Consider the following 27,393-nt stretch of genomic DNA (forward strand, 5'->3'; position numbering starts at 1 on the left):
TTTTCATAGTTTAGTTTATATGGTGATCCATCTAAACTTTCATTGTATTACCACGACTACAGGCAAAACAGTTCGTCTTTCAATCACCTGCTTCTGCAAACCGATGAGAGGCAGGACTTGCAGCGCGATCTGCTTCAGAAATAGGAATGAGTTCTATTTTAGCCCTAGGCGTCGTAGACGCTCGTGAGCAGTGTGGGTGCAATAATTGAATAACATGGATTTCTACATTTATTTTGCGACGCTAGCGCACGCGACGTGTCCAGTCTGGTCAGCCTGGCGGGAACATTGTCCTTAAAATCCGATATACAGATAGAGCCCTTACCTCCTTTAACAGATGTCTCGATATAGCGTACCTTCAGAACTTCCTTCTTTTTAAAGACAGCTGTCACAATGGAGGACGGAAGAAAGGGTGCACAAAGAAACGACTCAGGCCCTATTGAAAACCAACTGTATTTTATTCCATAAATCGACACACAAAAATAATCTACAAAAGAGACCGAATTAAGTAACCAGTTAACATGAAATGTAATCTTTACCCGCCCCAAAAGCACAAAAGCTTTAAAATGTCACCTCCTGCTCGTCACAGAAAGAAACAACTTTTCACCATGACATCCTGACAGACCACAGACGGACAACACTCATGGGTACATTTCAAAGAGAATGTTGATAAGAACACACGCACACTGACCAAGGCACCCCATCTACATGCTAGGAAACTCATCTTTGGCGCCATCCTTGGTACAGTTGGTCGACATTCATACTGACATTGGAAGGAGGGATGAAGGATGATAAGAGATAGACAGAGGCAAGAAAGCCAGAGGTCCCTCCCCTCTGACTTTCTCCCCCAATGGGTTTTGAGAAGACTAGGAGAGAGGAAGTGAGGAGTATGCTATTGAGATCTTCCCAGATATAGGAAGAGAGTAAGGAAGAACAATTTCTAGAGGTATTCAGCAGGTGAGAAGGGAGAGTTCTTTAGATGAGAAAAAGGACTCAGACATACATACATACATACATACATACATACATACATACATACACACAAAAATTCGCAACTTCCAAAAATACATTGACAGCTGAGTAAGAGATTGAAAGCCAAGCGACGACTTGCACTTTTGCATTGAAGCATTTATAGTCCTGCATAGTTCTTTAATGAAACTTACAAACTAAGGCATTTTGTCATATTGAGTTGAGTGTTTTGAGTTGATAATTTTTTTACAAAGTAAATTAATTACAATTTTAAAAAAAAAGTTCAAGTAGGCTACAATCTCGCATCTCTGTCCCCTCTCTCACGCTCCACTCCTCTTTCCAAAAGAGTCTAGCTTTTACAGTTCAAGTTTTTTCTCCAGAAAAGGTCCAGTGTGATTATACAGCACCAAAGACACGCTGAGCAAGAGAGGGGAATATTCACTCTCTCAAACACACACAACAGAGAAAAGGGGGTATGCAATTTGCACACACACAGCACAGACTGACCTGGAAAGAAAATACAATATATAATAATATATGTAGGTTGTGTACGTACACACACACACACACACAATCTCACCGGGCACACTCATACCTCTAAATTTTTTTTTTTATCCCTGTGTAAATTACAAATAATTTATCAATTTTTATATTAGCTATACTACCTTAACAGTCAGTTGTGGGGAGCAGAGGCGACTTAAAAACACTCTATGGACACGCCATCTCACCTCGGAGACAAGTTAACAACTACCTTCCTCAGACAGTCAAGACAACGACCCAAAAATAATTTATACTCAAATCTGCTTTAGACAAGAAAAAATAAAAACAGACTTAAATTCAAATTAAATTACTTAGCTAACAGCGTGCTCCCTCTCCTGGGTGGTTTTCATTACGGAACGGACACACTGGTAGCGTTTGCAGGTCGAGAGTACTTTGCACCTCTGAACAGAGTGCCAGCCATAATTTGCAAACTGATTCTACATGTAGAATCGAGCGAAAATGTCAGCAATCAAACCCTCACCGGTGGGGTGGTCCGTGAAACAGACCGCGCCGAACGGCAAATAGATCGACATTCGTTGCGGTATGTGCACAACTTAGCACAACTATTTTTAAACGAAAACCAGTGTTCAGGCAGTCCTTCCTTGTTTCTGTATTTGTTTTTCTACGTTTGGAGCCTAATGAATACGACCCTGTCCTCATTCCACAGTGATAAAGGTCGGTCATGTAAACATGTTGACAAGAAAAAAAAATGTAAGGAAAAAAAAATCATTATCATTCACCCCAGGTCCATTTTATACCCCGTAATCATTAAAATACAGTTAAATTAAATTCACAAATCGTCATGGTGAGGGGTAATCGATTCTTCAGGTCCATATTGAGGGAAGAAGGCTCCTCCCCCCCGTATTATTACATCATTGTGTCCATCTGTCCAATCAAAGTGATCCTAGTGGACTTCTCGATGTCACTCTGTCCTCCGTCTCTATTGGTCAGTGGGACTTCCTCTTCATGTCGCCACCCTGGCTTTGGTTCGCATCTGTAAATACATGATGCAGAAAAATACTGAACACACAGGGAGGAGATGCTTCATCGACAGACAAGTATACTTGCTTCTAGTGTTAACCTAGTCATGCAGTAATACGGGCATGCAGATCACCGCTAACATTGAAGCAGGCAGACAGGTTGGGAAAGAAGAATTTACAGCCAAACGGTGAGTGAGCGATATCAACATGACGCAGGGAATGGCAACAACACAAATGGAAGAAGGGAAGAGGAGGAGGGAGGTAGAGGAGGAGGGAGGTAAGGGAGGAGGGGGAGAAGTACTGGAGGAGGAGGTGTGAAGTTTACCTGAGAAAGCAAGCTGCAAGTGAGGAGGTAGAGCAGCCTGTGACCCTGACTGGAGACTCTTATACAGATCTGAGGAGAGATGGAGAGAGGGGTGGACAGACAAGAGGAAGAAAGAGTGAGGAGGTTAAAAAAAGGGAAGAATGGAGAGGGGGAAGGGGTTGAGGAGAATAAAGGTGAGAAAAGGAACATTAAAAGATGAAAGTAGAATTTGAGTAAAATATAAAAATCAGAAAGTGAGGGCAGATAAAGGGCGGGATGGATGGATGGACGGTGGGGGAGAAGGAGTGAGGGATTGGATGATAAAACGAGACGGGCGGGGCAAGAGGGTTACAGTGAGAAACCTTCAGCATAGGCACATTAGAACTGATGATACTTCAGTGTGGATCCACAGCACACACACTGCACACACACACACTGCACACCACAACACTGACCATGAGTAACACAAACTAAGACGAGATTAATCTCAAGGGACCACAAACAAATCTAGCTGCGGCTCCATTTATTTTCCCATCTTAATAAACACGGATTTTCTTTGTCATTTGATTAAATTCATCCGATAAAATGTCATACTAATGAAGTAGTAAATTATGTAAAGACTTTTACCACATCATGATGTACAGTACAGACTTTTCAGTGGTATTAAGAGCCCTAAAAGTTTTACTGAACTGTAGAGAACAGAGAGAACAAATGCTATATTTTTGTTCCTATATATTTGCATGCCCGGTGCTTTGAAAGATCACAGTCTTGTGGAGCCACTGCCATTTGGGCACCAGTTGCCAATTACTCACCCATTAAGTCGCTCTGTGAGAGGCTGTATCCTGAGTTGGTGCCCGTGCCCAGGCCGCTGACCCCCGGGGCACCAGGAGGAGTGAAGTTGAGCAGCGATGGGAACTGGAAGGGCAGTGAGACAGGCACTAGCCCCCCCAGCATCCCAAAGCCAAGTGGCCCGCCCAGGAGGGGACTGCCAGCTGACACCTAGGGGGAAGGGAGAAAGAGAAAAGGGATCAGGTGACTCAACTTGGTGACATAAAGTGCCTGACACAATCTCTTCCTTTCTCTTCTGTTCTGACGACGTGGCCAAGCCTTTGCAGAACAGACACAAAACTCAAGCGAGAAAAATGCAGTCAATATGTAAGAGGTGCTTCTCTTGATCCTGTTTTTCACAGTTCTTGGCACTTTCTGGTCACATGTGATTGGCTGACTCACCTGCGTCAGGTGTGAGGTGACGGAGGGTGTGGCCATGGTTGCCGTGGGCACCCGACTGCCTACAACCTTGGCTCCGCCCACGGCCCTCTGTCTCTGTCCGTGACTGGTCGAGACTGTGCCGGAGGGGGAGGGGCTGTTGTCCGGGCGACTGGTGACGGGCGACATGCGCATGGGGCTGCTGTTGGAGGTAGCGCTGCTAACGCTACTACTGCTAATGACAGACGGAGCCTTCTGGCTCCCCGCGAAGCTATAACTGCCCTGGCCCGACTTCACCTGACCCCCACCTTGGACACTAAATGGGGGGCGGAAGCCGGCAGTCTTGTGGGACTGGTACTGGAGAGGGCTGGAGATCATTTGAGAGTGAGAGAGAAGGTTGGAAGAGGAGGATGAAGGGGAGGAGATGGGAGGAGGGGTGGGGGCAGGGGGGCGAGGGGTGAGCTTGATGATGGGGGAGGAGTTGTTGCTGTGGGAGGACTTGGTGAGGGTTGCCTGCATGGGGGTGATGAAGTTGGACTGGTGGTGGGGCTTGGATTTGCCCTGGTGGTGGGAGGGGGACTGGGAGGGTGAGGAGCCCACCGTGGAGGTGAGGTAGGAGGGTTGCTGGGGGCTCTTGGAGTTGAGCTGCTGAGGGCTCTTGGAGTTGAGCTGCTGGGGGTGTGAGTGGGAGTTGGTGGCACGGGACTGAGGGGAGGGGGAGGGCATGTTGCTCATCATGGCACCGCCGTTACTGCTGCTGCTGGCTTTGACACTGCTCTTCCCCAGTCCTGGTATTGCCACCCCCATGCCCAGGGCGACCTTCTGATGAGGGGGCAGGAGCGGAGAGGCTGTGGGAGGGGGCCGCTGCTTGGTGGGCGGGGAGGGGGACGACGGTGGGTGGAGCTTACTCCCTCCGGTCATTCCCCCTTGCCTGTGTGTGGCGGTCGCCATGCTGACATTGTGTCTCTGAGTTTGTCCCATAGAGCCTGCCCCTTTCATCACGCCGTACACTCCGTCGGCGCCACGAGACACCAACGTGGCCCCCGCGAGCTGCATGCGAGCCGACGACGCCGTGGAAGTGGAGGGAGAGGTAGATAGTGTGGTCTTAATGTTGGCCATCGATGGCATTGTCAGCATCGTCGATGAGTTGGCGTTTATCTTGGAAAGAGAATGTGAGGTGAGTAGGGAAGACGAGGGGGAGTAGTGAGGGGTGATGGAGGGGGGGGAGGAGTTGGGGATCTGGAGAGGCGGGGGGGAGAGGGGGGAGGTGAGGGTGAGGTCAGTGACGCTGCCGTGGGGACCCAGGCCCTTGGCGGCTTGGCTGAGGAAGGCGAGGGCGTGGGAGACGGAATCCAGGGAGGGGGCGCGGAGGTCCTCATCCAGCGAGTCGGACAGGCAGATGGGCTCCGAGGGGGACGAGGAGGTCCGGCGGGCCTGGATGACGGAGGGGGTGGAGGGGACGTGGGGGAGAGAAGGGGTGGTGGCAGTGGGGAGATTGGGCCTCTGCTGGATCCATTGGCCCTCCTGGAACACAGGGAAAGGACAACGGTTAGCATTAGCCCCGCATCAGAACACATGGCACCGCAAGTAAACCAAATAACCATCTTGTAGAAAAGGTTACAAACGTCAGTTGAGAGTGAAGAGATTTCACTGACCTTTGCTTTAGCCCTGGGGGTGGGGACCATCCTTTTCTTGGCCCTGGACAGAGAAACCAATGGTGTGTTAAGTTAACATCGCACAGGAATGCTAATCCATCTGTCAATCAATCATCTGTTTCTTCAGATATACTGTACATCTTCTATCCATATAGTCTATACATCCCATCACATACTCTGTGTGTGGGTGGGTGTGTATATATATACTAGTCAGTATCGAGAGAAAGATGAGTGGTGCAAAGAGAACCTTGATGAAAACAAACATATGTGTGTGTGTATATATATACACACACACACACACACACACACACACACACACACACGGAAAGTATTCAGACCTCTTGACTTTTTCCGCATTTTGTTACGTTACAGCCTTATTCTAAAATGTATTTAATCGTTTTTTCCCTTCATCAATCTACAGACAATCTACCCCATTATCACAAAGCAAAAACAGGTAAAGGGAAATAACATTTACATAAGTATTCAGACCCTTTACTCAGGAATTTGTTGAAGCACCTTTGGTAGTGATTACAGCCTCTAGTCTTCTTGGGTACGAAACTAGAAGCTTGGCACACCTGTATTTGGGAAGTTTCTCCCATTCTTCTCTGCAGATCCTGTTGGAAGGTGAACTTTCGCCCCAGTCTGAGATCCTGAGCGCTCTGTAGCAGGTTTTCACCAAGGATCTCTTTGCTCCGTTCAACTTTCCCTCGATCCTGACTAGTCTCCCGGTCCCTGCCACTGAAAAACATCCCCACAGCATGATGCTACCACTACCATGCTTCACCGTAGGGATGGTGCCAGGTTCCTTCCAGACGTGACGCTTGGCATTCAGGCCAAATAGTTCAATCTTGGTTTCATCAGACCAGAGAATCTTGTTTCTCATGGTCTGATTGTTTAGGTGCCTTTTGGCAAACTCCAAGGAGGCTGTCATGTGACTTTTACTGAGGCGTGGCTTCTGTCTGGCCACACTACCATAAAGGCCTGATTGGTGGAGTGCTGCAGAGAAGGTTGTCCTTCTGAAAGGTTCTCCCATCTCCATAGAGGAACTCTGGAGCTCTGTCAGTGTGACCATCGGGTTCTTGGTCACCTCCCTGACCAAGGTCCTTCTCCCCCCTGATTGCTCAGTTTGGCTGGGCGGCCAGCTCTAGGCAGACTCTTGGTGGTTCCAAACTTCTTCCATTTAAGAATGATGGAGGCCTCTGTGTTCTTGGGGACCTTCAATGCTGCAGACATTTTTTGGTATCCTTCCTCAGATCTGTGCCTCGACAAAATCCTGTCTCGGAGCTCTACGGACAATTCCTTTGACCTCAGCGCTTGGTTTTTGCTCCGTCAACTGTGCCTTTCCAAATCATGTCCAATCAATTGAATTTACTACAGGTGGACTCCAAACAAGTTGTAGAAACATCTCAAGAATGTTCAATAGAAACAGGATGCACCTGAGCTCAATTTCGAGTCTCATTGCAAAGGGTCTGAATACTAAATAAGGTATTTATGTTTTTCTATTTTGAATAAATTTGGAAAAGATTCTAAAAACCTATTTATGCTTTGTCATTATGGGGTATTGATGAGGAAAAAAATTGTATTTCTTCAATTTTAGAATACGAATTGTAACGTAAGAAAATGTGGTAAAAAAGTCAAGGGGTCTGAATACTTTCTGAAGGCACTGTATATTTATACTCCGGACTCCGACATTACTCGTCCTAATATTTCTACATCACATGATTTTACTTTTTAGATTTGTGTGCATTGCTGTGCATTGTTAGATATTGCTGCACTGTTGGAGCTTGGAACACAAGCATTATGCTACACCCGCAATAATATTTGCGAGATATGTATATGCGACTAATAAAATTGGATTCCATCTGTCAATCAGGCATATATACAATAAAATATATAATTGCCATTATAAAGCCAACTTATTTACAAGGTCCAACTATAGTTGAGATAACTTACATGTTGACAGTGAGGTGACTGTGTACAACACGGCTCTCCTTGAACAGCATCCTGGCCTGCATCCAGCCCTTGGGCCACAGTGGTTTGACCTCGTTCTCCATGAAGGCCTTGAGGTAATCCTCCACGGAGAGAGAGCACAGAGACGACTCCAGTTCATAGCAGCTCAACTTCACACGCACCAGGTTACACAGCAGCGACCTACACACACAGAGAGAGAAATTAAGAAAGTTTACTAATCTATTCTCTTTTCAAATCAACCACTTCCTGTATGGCTTAGCTCGAGATTGCTATGAATGTACTTTGTGACAACTGCTGATGTAAAAATGGCTTTATATATAAGATTTGATTGAGGGCAGTGGATGGGCCGTCACCTGAGCTTGTCGTCCCAGACAAACTTCTTCCGTGGGCCCATCATCCTCTTCCCCGGCTTCCCCTCGTCCTCCTCCTCTGATCCGTTCTTCTCTCCCTCTCCGGGGTGCTGCCTGCTAGGGTCCAACACACACACCTCAGTACCAACATGTTCTAACAACCTCAATATATACCCGCAGAGGCAGAGATGCATATAAATGAAAGCAGTGATGAACACAGGCAGAGTAGAGCACTAAAAATAACCAAACACCCATTATGGATAAGCGATATAGCATTACAGTATACCAGGGGCACTCAACTACTCTTTAAGAAGGTCCGGTCATTCAAATGTCCTAGGTGGCAAAGGTCAGGATGGATTTTTGTCATTTATCAGCGTAGTAACAAACCCAACAACCCCAAACTGTTCAAATTGGTCACATCCTTCTTGTTGTTGGAGAGAAAATGTTGCCGTTTTAAAGCTAATTTTCTGCAATTCTACACATTTTGCCACGTGATACCTGAGTGAATTGCTCAACAAAATTAAATGGGGGCCCGCTGGGGGTCGAGGCCCCTGGGCGTACCCATCTACCTTCAACTGGACATTTCTGACAGGTACTAAATCGAAATCGCTCTCTGTCGGGGAATGACAAACAGCCTAATGCAACATCAAATGTAGAAAAATGTCAAAGGCAAAGTCGGGACCCGCGGTCCGTATTGACCCTATTCTGGGTCCGCATCCGGACCACAATCCGCCTGTTGAGTATGGCTGCAGTACACTATGGAGTATTGCAAATCTTCTTACTTGGCAGCCTTGACCATGCAGTCCATGCTGTATCGTTGGATCTGCTCGGGCATCACACTGCACACCGCCAGCTTCAGCTTCAACAGGGGCGTACGCAGACGGTCGTCCTGGATGTTGAGGCTAAGCTTCCTGAGGCGTTTGAGAAGGGCCTCTTTATTGCAGGGCACAAACGCTTCCAGGTGAGAATACACCTCCCCACGGAGCCCCATCGGCTGCTCCTGCACCTGCAGCTCAATACTGGGGGAAGAGGTGAGGAGAGAGTGGAGGGAAGGGAGAGGAGCAACAGAGGGAATTAACAGGAGTGAGAGAAAGGGGGGATGGAGAGAGACTGTTGGTAATCAAGGAAAGAGGATAAAGAAGAGACAACTAAGAATAAAACCATTTTTGCGTGTGAGAGAGAAAGATGTTGGGAGAAATGTAGAACAGAGTGGGGGTGAAAAAGACAGGAAAAGAGCTGAACAATCGACTCCAATATCAGCAGTATGACACATTCAGGGTGGAGACGGAGAGAGATGTACAACGTGTCAAAAGAATGACAAACTCACTCCAGTAGGATGTTATTCATATCCAGGGTGAAGAACTTCTTCCTTCCCTCTTGATCAAACTGACGAGAGGCCTGTGAAGAAAAGAGGTTGGTGAGCATACCGTCTTCCATGGAAAGACGCACAACAGCAAAAAGGAGCCTTCCGTGTCAGTTTCAAAATGGAAAGACGCACAACAGCAAAAAGGAGCCTTCCGTGTCAGTTTCAAAATGGCTGCACCGTCATCTTGCCAGTTTTCGCTCATCCTTGATTGGTCACTCTCTCTTCTCTCTCCCTTTTGGCCACCTGTTGTCTGTTGCTAGTCTACCTTTCTTTCATGTGTTTTGCTCTCATCCGCTCTTTCTTTCTGCTCTGCTCTGCTCTAACCTCTCTTCGCATTTTTACCACCCTGTCAAGAAATGCATTACAAATCTTCCAAGAACTGAAACACTATTTTAAGAGATATCACCTTGATCATGGTTGAAGAAAATGGCTGCCACACATTTAAACTGTACAGAATTCCAGGAAGTTACTCCACAATTAAATCAAGGGTTGATCACATAAGCATCAAATAAACAAATAAATCAATCTATGATAAACTGGAAAAGCCCCATCAGTCTGACTCACCGCCCGTAGGTCCTCGATGCGCTTGATGAGGGGGGCGGGTAGGCCGTCAGGGAGCGGAGGTGGGTGTAGGAGACCCCCTGAAACCCCCAGCCCCCTCCCTAACCCGCCCCCACTCGGCTTCGGCCCTGAAACTCCAATTCCCATCAGGCCATTCTCTCTCCCGGGCGTGGCCACGTGCGGATTAGTCGAGCTGTCCAGAAGGCTGAAGTCCAGGTCACCCAGAATATCCTGGAGCTCCTTCTCATTTGCCGAGCCCAGCAGTGACATCATGGTGGGGTCCGCGGTGAGCTCGGCCAACGAGACGTCGTTGTTAGCCGCGTTAGCGTGCAGGTGGGAGTTAGCCAGCAGGTGGTTGGCTCGCGGGGCGTTGGCCACGGAGCTATCCACGCCAGAGTGGGGCGCAGTGGGGTTCATCTTCCTCATCTCCTGCTTCTCCCGGGTGAAGCGGCGCAACATGGCTGCCAAGCACAACGAGTCCTTCATCAGCTTCTTCCTCTTCTTCTTCTCTGGCCGGTGGATGTTCATCAGAGACGACACTCTGGGTCAGAAAGACAAGAGGGTGAAGAGGGGAAAGTGAGTGGGAAGAGAGGAGAGGGTGAGAAGGAAGAAAGAGGAAAGAGAGAATAGTGAGGCAAGTTATGATGTGTAATCTCAAAGACAAGAAACCTATAAGCAAGGCAATGTCTTTTCAATATGATACAAGGAAAACAACAGTCTCATAATAGCCGCCGGTCTATTTCTGGGAATAGGAGTATTTATGGCAGCGGAGTGATCAGCTTATCAGAGCGTAGCTAATGTAGCCGTTGTTAAGGACACTTGGCCTGTCACACAAGCCCACGGGCCATTCAGAGAGAGCATCACAGTGTGTCATGTCATAGTCAGACATATCTATACATGGGTAGGAATGAACAAAAACATATGTATATGATGAATTTGTCTATTGTATTCCTGAAGTATGCTGAAGTGCATACATTTCAATTTCAGTGCACATTTGGTAGGGTTTGACACCTGGAGGTATGAAAACAGATTCAAAAACCATTACAAGACATTTTGAGGAATGGTTCTTGAAACATGCTCAGTTCAATCTGAGAAATGTACATAAAACCACAATGTCCCCTTAGATGATTTGCTCTTACAGCAAGAACAAAATCATCAGAATTATTCAGCAACCATTCTATCTCATATTGCAATCTGTGAAGGTACAGACATGCCTGACAGGCACAAGAAGCAGTGATGTATCCATCCCACTATCCTATCACCTCACCCTGGTTTGGGCACTCTGTTCTTCCGGGGTTTCTTCTCCTCCGAATTGTTTCCTTCTTTCCTCCTTCGTCTCTTGATCACTTGCTCCTCGCCACCCTTCAGCTCCTGCTAACACCGGAAGGCACAGACACAATTCATGAAAAACCAAAACAACCAGTTGGATAAACACAAATAAAGCATCCGGGATGGGGTCAATTATTCTAGTCAATTCAGGAAGTAAACAAAAAAATGGATTTTCTCATTGATTTTGAAAATAATAATTTCTGTTTACTTCCTGAATTGACACCAACTGACTAATACAGTGTAATTTCACTGTATACAATACTTCATGCCAGTATCCCACCGTTACTCTGGGTTTCACATCCTTGCCCCCTTCCTCTCCCTCGGACTCGGAAGCAGCTCTGAACTGCAGCGTGCCCGTGTTGATGTAGAACCCTCCCAGCTTGGTAGTCAGGGAGGCCGGGACCAGCTCGTCATACTGTCACACAAAACAAAATGGCAGCCGTTACATTCAGAGCATAGATGCAGAATACAGAGTAACTTCAATGAGTGTCTGACAACAACAACAAAAACATGTCACTCTGGTGAATGTAGGTTAGTGTTTATGGGGCGAGGTTGATTGGTTGTGCGAATTGGTGCCGTGGTTGATTGACAGTCTTAAGCACGCTCCAAACAGGAAGCAAAACTCCAGAGCGGAGTTCGCCAGAATGGAGCAGATTCCTATTTTCTCCACCTATAATACAGCCGAACATGCCTTCTCCACATGAAGGGATGCAAAATAAAAAAAGGGGTACTTACAGCCTCTGAGTTGTCAATGAAAGGGTCGGTCTCGTCGTAGCCGAAGCCGATGTCAATCAGATCCTGCATTCTATCCTTCCTCTTCTTCTTTCCTGGTGCATTCGCATTGCCCTGTGTCACAGAGCATACATAGTAGTCATAAACGAGAACAAAATGGTTTATAACCAGATACAACAGGTTTATAAACTAGTACAACTAGCTATTAACCGGATAAAAAAAGTCAAACTAATCTTAAAACTAGTATCTTACAAGTGGCGTTATTAGAGCACAGGGTTTTACCACGGCTCCAAAAAATGACGTACATATTTGTTCTCAAACTTCTTGGCCAGGGCCTCCACCTGCAGTCGTTCTCTCTCGTCATCGTTGAAAGGGTCGCTAGGGTCAAGGGCAGGAGGCAGGATAAAAAGAGTTGGAGTCTGAGTTGGGGCTGGGGCTGGAGGAGAAGTGTTCTTTTTTGCCTAGAAAGTGGGGGAATGGGTGAGGAAAAGTGTAACTACTGGAACAGAAATGGACTTACCCACAATAAACAAACAATGAACAAAGTAACAAATAATATTGTGTTGTTATTGTACCGGATGTGAATCACATTGTCATGCAATCATATTGCTCAAATAGCATTGGTGAATAAGCATTTGTATTTAGATTTACAGCTGGTTTATAAAGTTGTAGTATCACTTCAACTATGACAGACAAAATGAGAAAAAAAATCCAGAAAATCACATTGTAGGGTTTTTAATTAATGTATTTGCAAATTATGGTGGAAAATAAGTATTTGGTCAATAACAAAAGTTTATCTCAATACTTTGTTATATACCCTTTGTTGGCAATGACAGAGGTCAAATGTTTTCTGTAAGTCTTCACAAGGTTTTCACACACTGTTGCTGGTATTTTGGCCCATTCCTCCATGCAGATCTCCTCTAGAGCAGTGCTGTTTTGGGGCTGTTGCTGGGCAACACGGACTTTCAACTCCCTCCAAAGATTTTCTGTGGGGTTGAGATCTGGAGACTGGCTAGGCCACTCCAGGACCTTGAAATGCTTCTTATGAAGCCACTCCTTCGTTGCCCAGGCGATGTGTTTGGGATCATTGTCATGCTGAAAGACCCAGCCACGTTTCATCTTCAATGCCCTTGCTGATGAAAGGAGGTTTTCACTCAAAATCTCACGATACATGGCCCCATTCATTCTTTCCTTTACACGGATCAATTGTCCTGGTTCCTTCGCAGAAAAACAGCCCCAAAGCATGATGTTTCCAACCCCATGCTTCACAGTAGGTATAGTGTTCTTTGGATGCAACTCAGCATTCTTTGTCCTCCAAACACAATGAGTTGAGTTTTTACCTAAAAGTTATATTTTGGTTTCATCTGACCATATGACATTCTCCCAATCTTCTTCTGGATCATCCAAATGCTCTCTAGCAAACTTCAGACTGGCCTGCACATGTACTGGCTTAAGCAGGGGGACACGTCTGGCACTGCAGGATTTGAGTCCCTGGCGGCGTAGTGTGTTACTGATGGTAGGCTTTGTTACTTAGGTCCCAGCTCTCTGCAGGTCATTCACTAGGTCCCCCCGTGTGGTTCTGGGATTTTTGCTCACCGTTCTTGTGATCATTTTGACCCCACGGGGTGAGATCTTGCGTGGAGCCCCAGATCGTGGGAGATTATCAGTGGTCTTGTATGTCTTCCATTTCCTAATAATTGCTCCCACAGTTGATTTCTTCAAACCAAGCTGTCCACCTATTACAGATTCAGTCTTCCTAGCTTGGTGCAGGTCTACAATTTTGTTTCTGGTGTTCTTTGACAGCTCTTTGGTCTTGGCCATAGTGGAGTTTGGAGTGTGACTGTTTGAGGTTGTGGACAGGTGTCTTTTATACTGATAACAAGTTCAAACAGGTGCCATTAATACAGGTAACGAGTGGAGGACAGAGGAGCCTCTTAAAGAAGAAGTTTCACCGGTCTGTGAGAGCCAGAAATCTTGCTTGTTTGTAGGTGACCAAATACTTATTTTCCACCATAATTTGCAAATAAATTCATTAAAAATCATACAATGTGATTTTCTGGATTTTTTCCCCCTCATTTTGTCTGTCATAGTTGAAGTGTACTGATGATGAAAATTAAAGGGCTCTCATCTTTTTAAGTGGGAGAACTTGCACAATTGGTGGCTGACTAAATACTTTTTTGCCCCACTATATACTCAGCATAATTGATATGCAAATATGTAACAAAAAAATAAACTACTGTACAGTGCAATGATGTCTGTACACAACACTGAGTGTCTTGATAACATAACACCGATATTTTACATAACTCCCTGTAGGCAACATCCTGGTACTTCCAAACCGACTCCATCTATTCAGCACTGACTGATCTTCTATATGTCACCCATAGGAGGCTAAACTCAACTGAACTGGGGCACTTCTACGTGCCATATTAATGGCTGTATGACTGGTGTAAACTAACAAGAGAGTTGGCAAGTTAACAAGAATTGGAAACAGGTAGCGCCAGACAACCTTTATCACTGCATGTGCATAAGGAGTGCCTACAACTGTAATCGTGACGTGCCGTTCGAGTTGAGTACCAAGTGATTTGAGTGAATGGCTTAATGAATGGCTGAGTTAGGGTCTTTTGTGTTTAGTCCATGACTGGTAATTTCCTCCTCCCATCGACCACGCTAGTCCGTGGAAAGACAAGATACACCCACGTTCATATCCTATCTTATAACAAGTCCCCACTAACCAAGTTAATAAAATCAACTGGTGTTGATCCATGTCTTTCTTGACCAAACAGAAGGAGTCATACCTGGATGTTTTGGATGAGTTCGCTGTAGTTAAACTCGGCCGACGATTGATCGCTGGGCTCAGACAGAGATAGGTTCAACCGCACGGTAATCCGTTTTCCTTCAGCGTTGTCCTTGTCACTACTAGTTTTGCCGAAAAGCCCACCGCCACCATCTGCCCCGGACGCTTTCGTTTCGACCTCACCATCCGCATCCAAGTCGATGTCGGCCTCGTCATCCTCCAAACGGCGTTTCCTAGTCTCCGTGGCTGATCCCGCAGCGAAGGCCGAGAGGGTGACAAATTGTACTTTTCTCGGTTCGGCCATTTGGATGTGCTGCCTGTCTGAACCTCGCTTCGGACAGACAGCGACAGCGCGAGCTACTTCGCGAAACTACTTCAAATTTGCGAATTGAATGGGTTTGCGCGAAAATGCAATGTCTATTTAGTGGCTAATAAGATGTAAGGGGGTCGTCCGCACCATTCGAACTGAATTTCAGGGGATGAGATGGTCGGGGAAAAGTTGTTTTTTCGGTAGCTACTTGCATCCTCAATTGCTATGGGATCGAGACATTCAAGGTGGCCATCTTGGATTTGAGGAGTAAATAAAATATCAGAGAGAGGTCACTGGGCCTGCGCACACAGACAAAACGGAAGTAGCGTGAGCGAGGGGGGTTATCTTAGCCAATCACTGCATTTGCCCCCCTTTTAATCCCGCCCCTATCACAATAGGCGATAATAAGAACATCTGAAGAAGATGGCACTAGTATTATGACCTTAACGGAGATGTCTTTTGTGAAAGGACATCTTATCAGATCATAGCCCATGTCACCAGAATCATTTTGCTCACTATTATAGAAAATGGATGGGAATCTGTTGATGGAATTATGTCATCCATTCAGTCGGTGCTGAAATGCTGAATTGTGGGTTTTTCCACAATGACCTAGCTACACACACAGTAAATCTCAAACTGAACCAAATAAGCCAGTTGGGTGACTCTGTGAGTTACCTTCATGGGCACTGACAACGCAACACAAGCAAACATTGGTGGACACCTGTTGAAATTGAGTTTTTTTGGTTGCGTTCAATTCTTTTGTAGAGACACTGCTTCCTTTAATTTAGATGATTAAGAAGTTTATTAGCAATAGGGTATTTTGGACTTCAAAAGACAGTACATGTACCATTTCATTCAAATATATGCCTATTTGTGTCAGTTTGCCCACAATAAAAAAACAACATCATGACAGAAATAGTGAATGTATATAGAATAAACAATAGAGAGAAAAGGGTCAACAACTCTTTATAAAGAGAATACTGTTTAATACTTGTATCAGCATCATTTGAGTAATACAAAATAAACATTTGAATACAATTGATTGGTGAGATTGTACAGAATTATATACATTGCAAATAAAACATGTATTACATGATATAAATACTGTGACACATGTACAATAAAGCACATCAATACACATTGTGCTTGACTCATGAGAACATGTTATTTTAGAGATTTTCACTAGTAAAGTGTCAGATAAAAAAATGTACATGTAAACCACATATATAATGTAATAAGTGTATTATGTGAGTTAAGCACGTTATGACATTGCTATATCAGAGGAACCCGGTTGTCTTTGGCCCATTTCCTCAGAGCTCTGATAATGTACTCCACCTGGGGGTTCTGTGTGCTCCTCAACAGGGGCAGCACCTCCTTCAAGGTTTCCCTGTGGAACCACAGACAATGGTTCTTAGTGATGGGAAGTTAGGAACAGGTCATATTGTACAATGGCCATTTTTTCATAACATTACCATCATGGTTGTTGATAAAGTAAAAAAAATAATGTGCCTGAATCACAAAAGTCACACTTTACCGTGCAATGCAAATGACTCAAGGTACAAAAATGATGTGCCAAAACATCTCTGTGGAGGACATGATTTTCATATTTGATGTGTTGGGGACTGTGTAGGGGACAAATCTTTAACACAGACAAGTGTTGGTATCAAAATTGGACTTAAGACTAAGAAACTTAGCCAATACTTACTTTGGCTCTCTGCCTGCCAGAATGAGCTGGAAGATTCCGACACAGGCCCCTCTCTTGCCCTCCCAGTAGTTGGAGTCGGGATCCAGTTTCTCCAGAGTATCGAATGCTTTGGCTGCCCAGTAGAACTGACCCATCTGAAAGCACAGACCGACATAGCAACATTTTATTGCAATGAATATTGAGAAAGCTTGGCCTTTGTAAATCACGTCCCCAGTCTATTGTGGGGGAAGTCTGGTGTGGGAGATTAAGCCATTGCTGACTTGTGGTTAGCCTGGAAACTAGTTAGTAGAGAGAATAGTAGTGAGCCTCACCTTATAGCAGTCGTTGGCAATGAGTTGTAGGAGGGTGAAGGAGTCTGGCGAAGCCCCCATCTTCAGATACAGCTCCCAGGCTAGCCGGCCTTTCTGGTTCATGATGTCTGAGCGAGAGGAGAGACAACACTATTTAGAAAATATATTTATTCAAATTAATTCGTCATATATTTCGTTTCTTAGACCATGCATGTAGATGTCGTATTGATGTAAAAGGTATTGCAATTGTATTGACGACAAATGGATAATGTATTTCAGACTGGATACATACAGCAGCGAGTCAGCCAGCTCAGGTATACATAGTCAGTCTTCATCTTCTCACCCTGGATCAGCAGAAATATCTGAGTCCAATATAAAAGAATGTTACAACATGAATTTTGAACTGATTCAATACACTACTCATGCAAGCAGAAAAGCATTTTTCTATGTTGACAGGATGTACCTCCTCTGCTTCTTTGTAGTTGCCCAAGGCAGCTTTGGCCTGGGCGTAGTTGAAATTGAACATATCCTCGGTATAGAAGTAACTCTGTTAATGACAAACCAAAAATAAACAAACAGAAATAATGCTCACCTCCTTTGCCCAAGTATACATGTTATTTCCACACCAATCCATAAATATGTCAAGCACTCAAATGCAAAGGAAAATAAAAATAACTGCGTATGTGTGTGGAAACATGCCTACGTGGTGTACTGTCCTAGTGCTACATGCTTTGGGCCATGCAAACCTTGACTGAGTTGAGGTAGATGAGAACGTCTTCAAACTGCCTCAGAAGGAAGAAACAGGAAGCCATACACTGTCTTCCAGGTATCGTGTCTGAGGAGAGCGAGATACAGTGAGACAAAGACGCACATGCTCACTCACACGCAGACATACACGCTAACTCCTAGCTTCTTGGTTGAATCGCTTTAGATTGAGTCATTCACATTACCGCATTCGCTGGCTGAGCCTCCGACCAGCTGGAAGAACTGTTGAGCGATCTTCAGGTGATCTCTCTGCAGCAGAGATACCGGCAGGGACGAGGAGGGAACAGAGACTGCACGTCAGTCAGATTTCATATCAGTGATGATCTTACTAAACCAGGTTTATAAAACATTCCTAATCTACTCAGATATTTCTACTGTGTGGTCTTAGGGGGTTTTCGGGTAGTTTGTCAAACACTTACTCACCGATCCAATTTCTTGACCCAAAGCAGCATTCACCACTCCTTTCAAAATGTACTCCTTAAATAAATGGATTGTGTTAAGACATTGCATGTACGCTATTAAGGCTTTAGTCTTTAAACAACGAGACTTCCTCTTATGACACCTGATAATGTGAAACTACTACTACCTGTGGTGTGGTTGGCTCCAAGTCTTTTATGAGGGTGTAAGCCTCTTGAACATCATCTGAAACATAAAGATGCACATTGCTGATGACAAAATAGCCATTCAACTTTTCAATGTAAGGATTAGGATTCAAAGAGAACCACCAGTGGCTAAGACCCACCTTGTCTGAGGTAGTAGATGACCAGGTTCAACCGAGCCTCAGAGATGACATCAATCAATGGGGGTAGCACCTGCAACGCCCCCTCCCCACCACGAAACACCACCTGGGGTTAGGAGGTCAAAGGTTATAGAGCATGGGGTCACTGTCATGCAAACACAGTCACACAACAGAGGTGGTGGAACGGCTTACCAGGTTATGCCGGATAAGCTCCTTAGCAAACTCAAAGGAGCAGGAGGAGATGTCTATGAGGTTCTTTAACTCAGCCTGAGAGAGAAAAGAACAAATTGAACCACATTATTTTTTGCTGTACATGACAGGTGTAGGCATAAACATCGACTGTGGTTGTTACGCGTGTAGATGCACGGCAGTCTGTTTTGACCGTTGACGTATACGGAGTTGCTTTACCTCGGCTGCCTTGCCGTTATACAGCCTGAAGTGGTTGCAGGCCTTGAGGTTGAGAGCGATGGTGGATTCAGGAATACTCTGCAGATACACAGCCAACACCTCTTGGGAAACATCATAGTAGTCCAACTTGTAGTAGCACAGCGCTACGTACACGTTAAGAGCCAGGAAATCTCTGGGGTTAAAAGAAAAATCTGTAAAACATGCAATAGCTAGTCCCACAGCTCACATTGCATTCTTGAATAGAAGTCCTTGTGCATCTTTCTCTATTGCTTTTTGATTGCACCGTCCAATATAATACACCATCTTTCTCCACTGCAAAATAAATATACCCGTCTCTCTCCATCTTCTTGTCTCTGTCTCAACACAATGAAATGTGTCCTTCCAATTTTCTAATACTTCATCCTAAATATATGGCTTATAGTGTGTTTACTGTATATAGTTATAAGAATTTACAGTAAAATTGACACTGACTCATTCAGACAATACATAATACCCATTGGTACTAGTGGGACCACTGTAATCTGGCATATGAGGGATTTGTGGGACTATACTCTTGCCTATCAGTGATTTTGATGAAGGGACATGGGAGAAAGATTCAGTACCTATTCTGTAGCAGGATGCGTTTGTAGATGTCGATGGCCTCCTGGTAGTGTGACCTCATGTAGTGGATGGAGGCCAGGCTCAGCTGGTCCTCAGTCACATCCTCCAGGTTCTGGTGGAAACCCATCAGCTTCTTCTCATCGTTGAACTGGGAACAGAGAGGAAAGGCATGGCTGGTTTGGTTGGTTTGCCACCTACAGTGGCATAAAGTTGCATTACAAAAAGAGAAAAAGTACACTGAACAAAAATATAAACATGTAAAGTGTTGGTCGCATGTTTCATGAGCTGAAATACAAAATCCCAGAAATGTTCCATATGCAAATAGCTTATTTTACTCAAATTTTGTGTATAAATTTGTTTACATCCCTGTAAGTGAGCATTTGTCCTTTGCCAACACAATCCTGACAGATATGGCATATCAAGAAGCTGATTAAACAGCATGACCATTACACAGGTGCACCTTGTGCTGGGATCAATAAAAGCACACTATGAAATGTGCAGTTGTGTCACACAACACAATGCCACAGATGTCTAAAGTGTTTGAGGGAGTGAGTAATTGGCGAACTGTTGCCAGATAATTGAATGTTAATTTCTCTACCATAAGTCGCCTCCAAATATCATTTTAGAGAATTTGACCACATGTCCAACCGGTCTCAGAAACGTTGTGGGAGTGAGTGGTTTGCTGATGTCAACGTTGTGAACAGAGTGCTCCATGGTGGCGGTGGAGTTAGGGTATGGGCAGGCATAAGCTATGGACAATGAACACAATTGCATTTTATAAACGGCAATTTTAATACACAGAGATAATGTGACGAGATCCTGAGGCCCCTTGTTGTGCTATTCATCTGCCGCCATCACCTCATGTTTCATCATGATAATGCATTGACCTATGTCGCAAGGATCTGTACACAATTCCTGAAGCTGAAAATGTCCCAGTTATTCCATGACCTGCATACTCACCAGCCCTTGGTTCTCTCCAGACCTGACTGCCCTTGACCAGCACAAAAACATCCTGTGGCCTTCTGCATTAGCATCGAATAGCCCCTGTGATATGCAACTTTTCAGGGAAGTTAAGAACCAATATACACAGGAAGTTAGGAAAGCTAAGGCTAGCTTTTTCAAGCAGAAATTTGCATCCTGTAGCACAAACTCAAAAAAGTTCTGGGACACTGTAAAGTCCATGCAGAATAAGAGCACCTCCTCCCAGCTGCCCACTGCACAGAGGCTTGGAAACACTGTCACCACCGATAAATCCACTATAATTGAGAATTTCAATAAGCATTTTTCGACGGCTGGCCATGCTTTCCACCTGGCAACCCCTACCCTGGTCAACAGCCCTGCACTTCCCACAGCAACTCGCCCAAGCCTCCCCATTTATTTTTCACCCAAATCCAGATAGCGGATGTTCTGAAAGAGCTGCAAAATCTGGACCCCTACAAATCAGCCGGGCTAGACAATCTGGACCTCCTCTTCTTAAAATGATCTGCCAAAATTGTTGCAATCCCTATTACTAGCCTGTTCAGCCTCTCTTTCGTATCGTCTGAGATTCCCAAAGATTGGAAAGCTGCCGTGGTCATCCTCCTCTTCAAAAGGGGGAGACACTCTAGACCTAAACTGCTATAGACCTATATCTATCCTACCCCGCCTTTAAGGTCTTCGAAAGCCAAGTTAACAAACAGATTACCGACCATTTCGAATCCAACCGTACCTTCTTCGCTATGCAATCTGGTTTCAGAGCTGGTCATGGGTGCACCTCAAGGTCCTAAACGATATCATAACCGCCATTGATAAGAGACATTACTGTGCAGCCGTATTCATCAACCTGGCCAAGGCTTTCGACTCTGCCAATCACCACATTCTTATCAGCAGACTGAACAGCCTTGGTTTCTCAAATGATTGCCTCGCCTGGTTCACCAACTACTTCTCAGATAGAGTTCAGTGTGTCAAATCGGAGGGGCAGTTGTCCGGACCTCTGGCAGTCTCTATGGGGGTGCCACAGGGTTAAATTCTGTATACATCAATGATGTCGCTCTTGCTGCTGGTGATTCTCTGATCCACCTCTAGGCAGACGACTCCATTCTGTATACTTCCAGCCCTTCTATGGACACTGTTAACCTCCAGACGAGCTTCAATGCCATACAACTCCCCTTCCGTGGCCTCCAACTGCTCTTAAATGCAAGTAAAACTAAATGCAGGCTCTTCAACCGATCGCTGCCCACACCTGCCTGCCAGTCCAGCATCACGACTCTGGACAGTTCTGACTTAGGTATTTGTAGTTGTCCACATATTCCAGGTGTCTGGCTAGACAGTAAACTCTCCTTCCAGATTCACATTAAGCATCTCCAATCCGAAATTAAATCTAGAATTGGCTTCCTATTTCGCAACAAAGCATCCTTTACTCATGCTGCCAAATATACCATCGTAAAACTGACTATCCTACCGATCCTCGACTTCAGCGATGTAATGTATAAAATAGCCTCCAACACTACTAAACAAATTGAATGCAGTCACAGTGCCATCCGTTTTGTCACCAAAGCCCCATATACCACCCACCACTGTGACCTGCCAACCTCTCGTTGGCTGGCCCTCACTTCATACTCGTCACCAAACCCACCGGCTCCAGGCCATCTACAAGTCTCTGCTAGGTAAAGCCCCGCCTTATCTCAGCTCACTGGTCACCATAGCAGAACCCACCTGTAGCATGCGCTCCAGCAAGTATATCTCACTGGTCACTCCCAAAGCCTTATTTTTCCTTTGGCTGCCTTTCCTTTCAGTTCTCTGCTGCCAATGACTGGAACGAACTGCAAAAATCAATGAAGCTGGAGACCCATATCTCCCTCACTAGCTTTAAGCACCAGCTGTCAGAGCAGCTCACAGATCACTGCACATAGCCCATCTGTAAACAACCCATCCAACTACCTCATCCCCATACTGTATTTATTTATTAATTCATCTTGCTCCTTTGCACCCCAGTATCTCTACTTGCACATTCATCTTCTGCACATCTACCATACCAGTGTTGAATTGCTATATTGTAATTACTTCGCCACCATGGCCTATTTATTGCCTTACCTACCTGATCTTACCTCATTTGCACTCACCGTATATAGACTTCTTTATTCTACTGTATTTTTGTTTATTCCATGTGTAACTCTGTGTTGTTGTATGTGTCAAACTGCTGTGCTTTATCTTGGCTAGGTCGCAGTTGTAAATGAGAACTTGTTCTCAACTAGCCTACCTGGTTAAATAAAGGTTAAATTAAAAAAATTCAATATATGTCACGTATGAGCTGGTTTGTGATGCTCTGTATCGACATGTACGATAACATGCTCCAGTTCGCACCCATATCCAACAACTTCGCACAGCCATGAAAGAGGAGTGGGACAACATTCCACAGGACACAATCAACAGCCTGATCAACTCTATGTGAAGGAGATGTGTCACGCTGATTGAGGCAAATGGTGGTCACGCCAGATACTGACTGGTTTTCTTATCCACACCCCAACCTTTTTTAATGCATCTGTAACCAACAGATGCATATCTGTATTCCCAGTCATGTTAGGGCCAAATGTATTTATTTCAAATGGCTGATTTCCTTATATGAACTGTAACTCAGTTAAAATATTTGAAATTGTTTCATGGTGCATTTATATTTTTGTTCAGTAGAAGTATTGACACTTGGGAATTGTGTAAAACATGATTTTATGCAACCGTTAGAGCTGAGCGATTCATCAAAATGCCGGCTATTTTTCAGTCTTTAAACATCTAATTGACCGATGGCAGTTCAATTATTTGAATTCCATGTTGTGCTTAATACGCAGTTTCTCCTGAGATAAATTAAATCAAGACCAAACTGTACGATGTAGTAAAGGGTTGTAGTTTCCAAAAAGACCAATATTCTACATAATTAACACATTTTCTGTGCTAAACTAACTACAATGACCATAATCCATTGCGTGCCAACTTGTCCGGTCTGAGACGGAGAGAATAGACAGAAGAACATGCGATCGAGAGGGATAGAGAGCAGTTACTCTATGACGTATCTCTACCTGAAAATACATGATCTATGATTGATAATTGGTATTCAGCAGTCATAAAAGTATGCCTTATTTACTTTGAAGAAGTACTAAAATAGTTTTGTCAGACAGCATAGGTAGCAGCTCTATAGTGATGAGACGATGACTTGGAATGAAATAATAAAGTCATCAAATAGACCTAAAACAAATGTAATATACACAACAACTGAAATATTTTATTAAAGTAATGTGAATAAATTATGGTTAATAAGTGATAAACAGTAATGGGCAGTCATTATCATCATGGGACTTACACTAATTGTTTTATTCTGTGTTCTTACAGCACTAAAACCCACATAATGAATAGTGCATTTAATGTCTAGAAAACAAGTGTTGAAATCAAAAAACGTTATTATTTTGAAATAATCTAACCAAAACTGAACCGACCTAAAAAGCTCTAAAATCGCTCAGCACAAGCAACTGTACAGAAGCAAACAAGAAAGAATGATGAGAAATACACATTAACATATTAAAGAATACTGAAAGGTAACAATTCTGACCTTATGAGCCAAGTGGAAGAGCAGGCGATTCTGAAGTGCACACTTTGGAGCTACAGGAAAAAAAGAGGGAATACCTTATTGACTAGGGCAAGAAACAGAAACCGTAGGATGAAAATCTACAAAACATGTTTGCTTAATACTCACCCTTGTTTGCAGCCTCCTCTGCCTCTCTGTAGAGCCCCAGGAAAAACTGAGTGCAGGCCAGATACACCCACACCTCCCCTGGTTCTTCTAACCTGAGTGTCAAGGCCCTGTACTCCTGTCATTGAAATAAATAGACATACACTACCATTCAAAAATTTTGGGTCACTTAGAAATGTACATGTTTTTGAAAGAAAAGCAAATTTTTTGTAAATTAAAATAACATAACATTGATCAGAAATAGGGTGTAGACATGGTTAATGTTGTAAATGACTATTGTAGCTGGAAACAGCTGATTTTGAATGGAATATCTACATATCCGTACAGAGACCCATTATCAGCAACCATCACTCATGTGTTCAAATGGCACATTGTGTTAGCTAATCAAAGTTATCATTTTAAAAAGGCTAATTGATCATTAGAAAACCATTTTGCAATTATGTTAGCACAGCTGAAAACTGTTGTTCTGATTAAAGAAGCAATAAAACTGGCCTTCTTTAGATTAGTTGAGTGTCAGCATTTGTGGGTTCGATTACAGGCTCAAAATGGCCAGAAACGAAGTACTTTCTTTTGAAACTCGTCAGTCTATTCTTGTTCTCAGAAATGAAGGCTATTCCATGCGAGAAATTGCCAAGAAACTGGAGATCTCGTACAACGCTGTGTACTACTCCCTTCACAGAACAGCGCAAACTGGCTCTAACCAGAATAGAAAGAAGGGTGGGATGGCCCCGGTGCACAACTGAGCAAGAGGACAAGTACATTAGAGTGTCTAGTTTGAGAAACAGACGACTCGCAAGTCCTCAACTGGCTGCTTCATTAAATAGCACCCGCAAAACACCAGTCTCAACGTCAACAGTGAACAGGTGACTCCGGAATGCTGGCCTTCTAGGCAGAGTTCCTCTGTCCATTGTCTGTTCTTTTGCCCATTTTTCTTTTTATTGGCCAGTCTGAGATGGCTTTTTCTTTGCAACTCTGCCTAGAAGGCCAGCATCCCGGAGTCGCCTCTTCACTGTTGACGTTGAGACTGGTGTTTTGCGGGTGCTATTTAATGAAGCTGCCAGTTGAGGACTTGTGAGTCGTCTGTTTCTCAAACTAGACACTAAAGTACTTGTCCTCTTGCTCAGTTGTGCACCGGGGCCATCCCACTCCTCTTTCTATTCTGGTTTGAGCCAGTTTGCTCTGTTCTGTGAAGGGAGTAGTACACAGCGTTGTATGAGATCTCCAGTTTCTTGGCAATTTCTCGCATGGAATAGCCTTCATTTTTCAGAACAAGAATAGACTGACAAGTTTCAGAAGAAAGTTATTTGTTTCTAGCCATTTTGAGCCTATAATCAATCCCACAAAATGCTCATGCTCCAGATACTTAACTAGTCTAAGGCCAGTTTTATTGTTTCTTTAAATCAGAACAAAAGTTCAGCTGTGCTAACATAATTGCAAAAGGGTTTTCTAATGATCAACTAGCCTTTCAAAATCTTAAACTTGGATTAGCTAACACAATGTGCCATTGGAACACAGGAGTGATGGTTGTTGATAATGTGTCTGTACGCCTATGTAGATATTCCATTAAAAATCAGCCATTTCCAGCTACAATAGTCATTTACAACATTGTCTACACTGTATTTCTGATCAATTTGATGTTATTTCAATGGACAAAAAAATTGCTTTTCTTTCAGAAACAAGGACATTTCTAAGTGAACCCAAACTTTTGAACAGTAGTGTATGTGTCATATAGAGCATTGTAAAAATGGCTTGTCTTCAGACAAGAATGAAATTGACTGAACACACACCTACCTCCATTGCTCTCTTGTAATCACCCAAGTGAAAGGCACAGTAGCCAATCCAAAGGTCTGCATGCTCCTCTTTTTCTCCAACATCTCGCTGAAACTGGAAGACAAAGCAACACATCAACACAGTAGGACTCGGTGCTCTCGCTATCACACACCTATGCAACTGTAATAAGGAAACAGAAAGACCGTATAGACAGCGCCATATCAAGAATGAGGAAGGAGAATGCTGAGATGACACAGGACTTTCACAGATCACATATCTTCTGTCACATTTAGTACGGAGTTGCTCATCATTCATTTGCTGATTGCACATGACAGCTAGCTACATGAGTTCCTATCTGGCTACCTCTAACAGAGTTTGTGCCCCAAGGTAGTCTCTCTGGTTGAGGTATTCCTCCAGGCGAGGGCTCTTCTTGGCTTTGTTTTTCTTCTTCTTCTCACTGACGCTAGCTGCAGAATCTCCACCTACTGCTGGCTTCACCCGAGACAGAATCTGGATGGATGTGACAAGGAAGATAATCCTTATTGTGGACATGACAGCAGACAATTTGTTTACTAAAGCTTGATTCAAACAATATTTGCACATTTGGTAAGATAGACAGTCATGTTTTAATGGATGTCGTGTAACTATCGCAGTTACCCTCTGTTAAACTAGCTAACTGCAATTAGTTTAAAATTAACCTCTTCACAAAAAATAGACTTTGGTTTGGTAGCTTGCAAGCGACAATGATTAATCTAGAAAGCTAACTAGCTAACGTTAACTACATAGCAAGACTTTTAGCTAACCAACAAGTTACGCAACTAGTATGCTAACTTGTAAGACTTACCATGACGGCACAGCAGTTACTCTTGCATAATGTCACTGTTCAGTATGGAGAAATTGATTATAGCTAGAAAACAACACTAACGTAAATTAGCTACACGTTAGCTAACGTTATTACTATTATAAATGTTCTAGCTAGAATTAGCTTAGCTGTGTGGCTGGCTATCTAGCTAACAGTGAACCAACAGATACGAAAACAAAAGACACCTCTTCGCTGTCTAAAATTGTAATCAAAGAATAGCATAAGGTGAACGAAGAGCATCAACCGAGCTAACGTTAGCCACTAGCTAATGAAACATCTGTGATTTCATTGCCGTGTGGGGATTACGCTCGTGTTGCCTAGCAACGTGGTTCATCCTCTTCTTCACTTCAGGATCACATGTCGAAATTCAAATTAAACTCTGGATTTGGCCCCGTTGTTGTCGTGCATATGTGATAACACCCCATAAAATATAAAGTGCCACACTCAGCATTGAAATAAGGTGGTTTCGT

General features: G+C 44.1%; 2 protein-coding genes across 5 annotated transcripts; both read right to left on the reverse strand.

The window, feature by feature from the left end:
• Nucleotides 1-436: 436 nt before the first annotated feature.
• Nucleotides 437-15,322, reverse strand: LOC135524026 (ubinuclein-2-like). 3 transcript variants are annotated; one of them, XM_064951160.1, is made up of 15 exons: nucleotides 14,759-15,322; nucleotides 12,266-12,421; nucleotides 11,964-12,074; nucleotides 11,509-11,643; nucleotides 11,167-11,270; nucleotides 9,903-10,440; nucleotides 9,300-9,370; nucleotides 8,755-8,991; nucleotides 7,976-8,089; nucleotides 7,605-7,802; nucleotides 5,652-5,694; nucleotides 4,021-5,520; nucleotides 3,603-3,789; nucleotides 2,812-2,880; nucleotides 437-2,500 (listed from the first exon to the last, which is right to left on the reverse strand). In XM_064951160.1, exons 1-15 carry the CDS (start codon nucleotides 15,059-15,061, stop codon nucleotides 2,454-2,456), a joined length of 3,813 nt encoding a protein of 1,270 aa, XP_064807232.1. In that variant the 5' UTR covers nucleotides 15,062-15,322; the 3' UTR covers nucleotides 437-2,453. The 3 variants fall into 3 exon arrangements, with proteins under 3 accessions (XP_064807232.1, XP_064807222.1, XP_064807237.1); XM_064951150.1 differs by having other exon boundaries at nucleotides 11,167-11,273; XM_064951165.1 differs by lacking the exon at nucleotides 2,812-2,880 and having other exon boundaries at nucleotides 11,167-11,273.
• A 710-nt stretch (nucleotides 15,323-16,032) lies between these two features.
• LOC135524037 (intraflagellar transport protein 56-like) lies at nucleotides 16,033-27,386 on the reverse strand. 2 transcript variants are annotated; one of them, XM_064951185.1, is made up of 18 exons: nucleotides 26,906-27,386; nucleotides 26,425-26,571; nucleotides 26,083-26,175; nucleotides 24,295-24,409; nucleotides 24,151-24,200; nucleotides 19,577-19,722; nucleotides 18,975-19,146; nucleotides 18,759-18,833; nucleotides 18,570-18,672; nucleotides 18,414-18,469; nucleotides 18,251-18,304; nucleotides 18,013-18,076; nucleotides 17,809-17,897; nucleotides 17,526-17,609; nucleotides 17,355-17,424; nucleotides 17,084-17,190; nucleotides 16,773-16,906; nucleotides 16,033-16,454 (listed from the first exon to the last, which is right to left on the reverse strand). In XM_064951185.1, the coding sequence occupies exons 1-18, from the start codon at nucleotides 26,906-26,908 to the stop codon at nucleotides 16,340-16,342; spliced, it is 1,677 nt and encodes a 558-aa protein (XP_064807257.1). In that variant the 5' UTR covers nucleotides 26,909-27,386; the 3' UTR covers nucleotides 16,033-16,339. The 2 variants fall into 2 exon arrangements, with proteins under 2 accessions (XP_064807257.1, XP_064807248.1); XM_064951176.1 differs by lacking the exon at nucleotides 26,906-27,386 and having other exon boundaries at nucleotides 26,425-26,888.
• Between the last annotated feature and the right edge of the window lie 7 nt (nucleotides 27,387-27,393).

The sequence above is a fragment of the Oncorhynchus masou genome, chromosome 4 (assembly GCF_036934945.1).
Source record: "Oncorhynchus masou masou isolate Uvic2021 chromosome 4, UVic_Omas_1.1, whole genome shotgun sequence".
Classification (NCBI taxonomy): domain Eukaryota; kingdom Metazoa; phylum Chordata; class Actinopteri; order Salmoniformes; family Salmonidae; genus Oncorhynchus; species Oncorhynchus masou.

Excerpts from the sequence above, each read along its gene's own strand:
- LOC135524026 (XM_064951150.1), bottom strand. The coding sequence starts at position 15,061 with ATGGCCGAACCGAGAAAAGTACAATTTGTCACCCTCTCGGCCTTCGCT. Across the intron at positions 8,090-8,754 it reads TGCATGGTCAAGGCTGCCAA|CAGGCAGCACCCCGGAGAGG; the intron begins GTAAGAAGATTT and ends GTTGGACCCTAG. Across the intron at positions 7,803-7,975 it reads GTCTGGGACGACAAGCTCAG|GTCGCTGCTGTGTAACCTGG; the intron begins GTGACGGCCCAT and ends CTGTGTGTGTAG.
- LOC135524037 (XM_064951176.1), bottom strand. The coding sequence starts at position 26,664 with ATGTGCAAATATTGTTTGAATCAAGCTTTAGTAAACAAATTGTCTGCT. Across the intron at positions 18,834-18,974 it reads ATAACGGCAAGGCAGCCGAG|GCTGAGTTAAAGAACCTCAT; the intron begins GTAAAGCAACTC and ends TTTCTCTCTCAG. Across the intron at positions 17,191-17,354 it reads GAGCTGGCTGACTCGCTGCT|ACATCATGAACCAGAAAGGC; the intron begins GTATGTATCCAG and ends CCTCTCGCTCAG.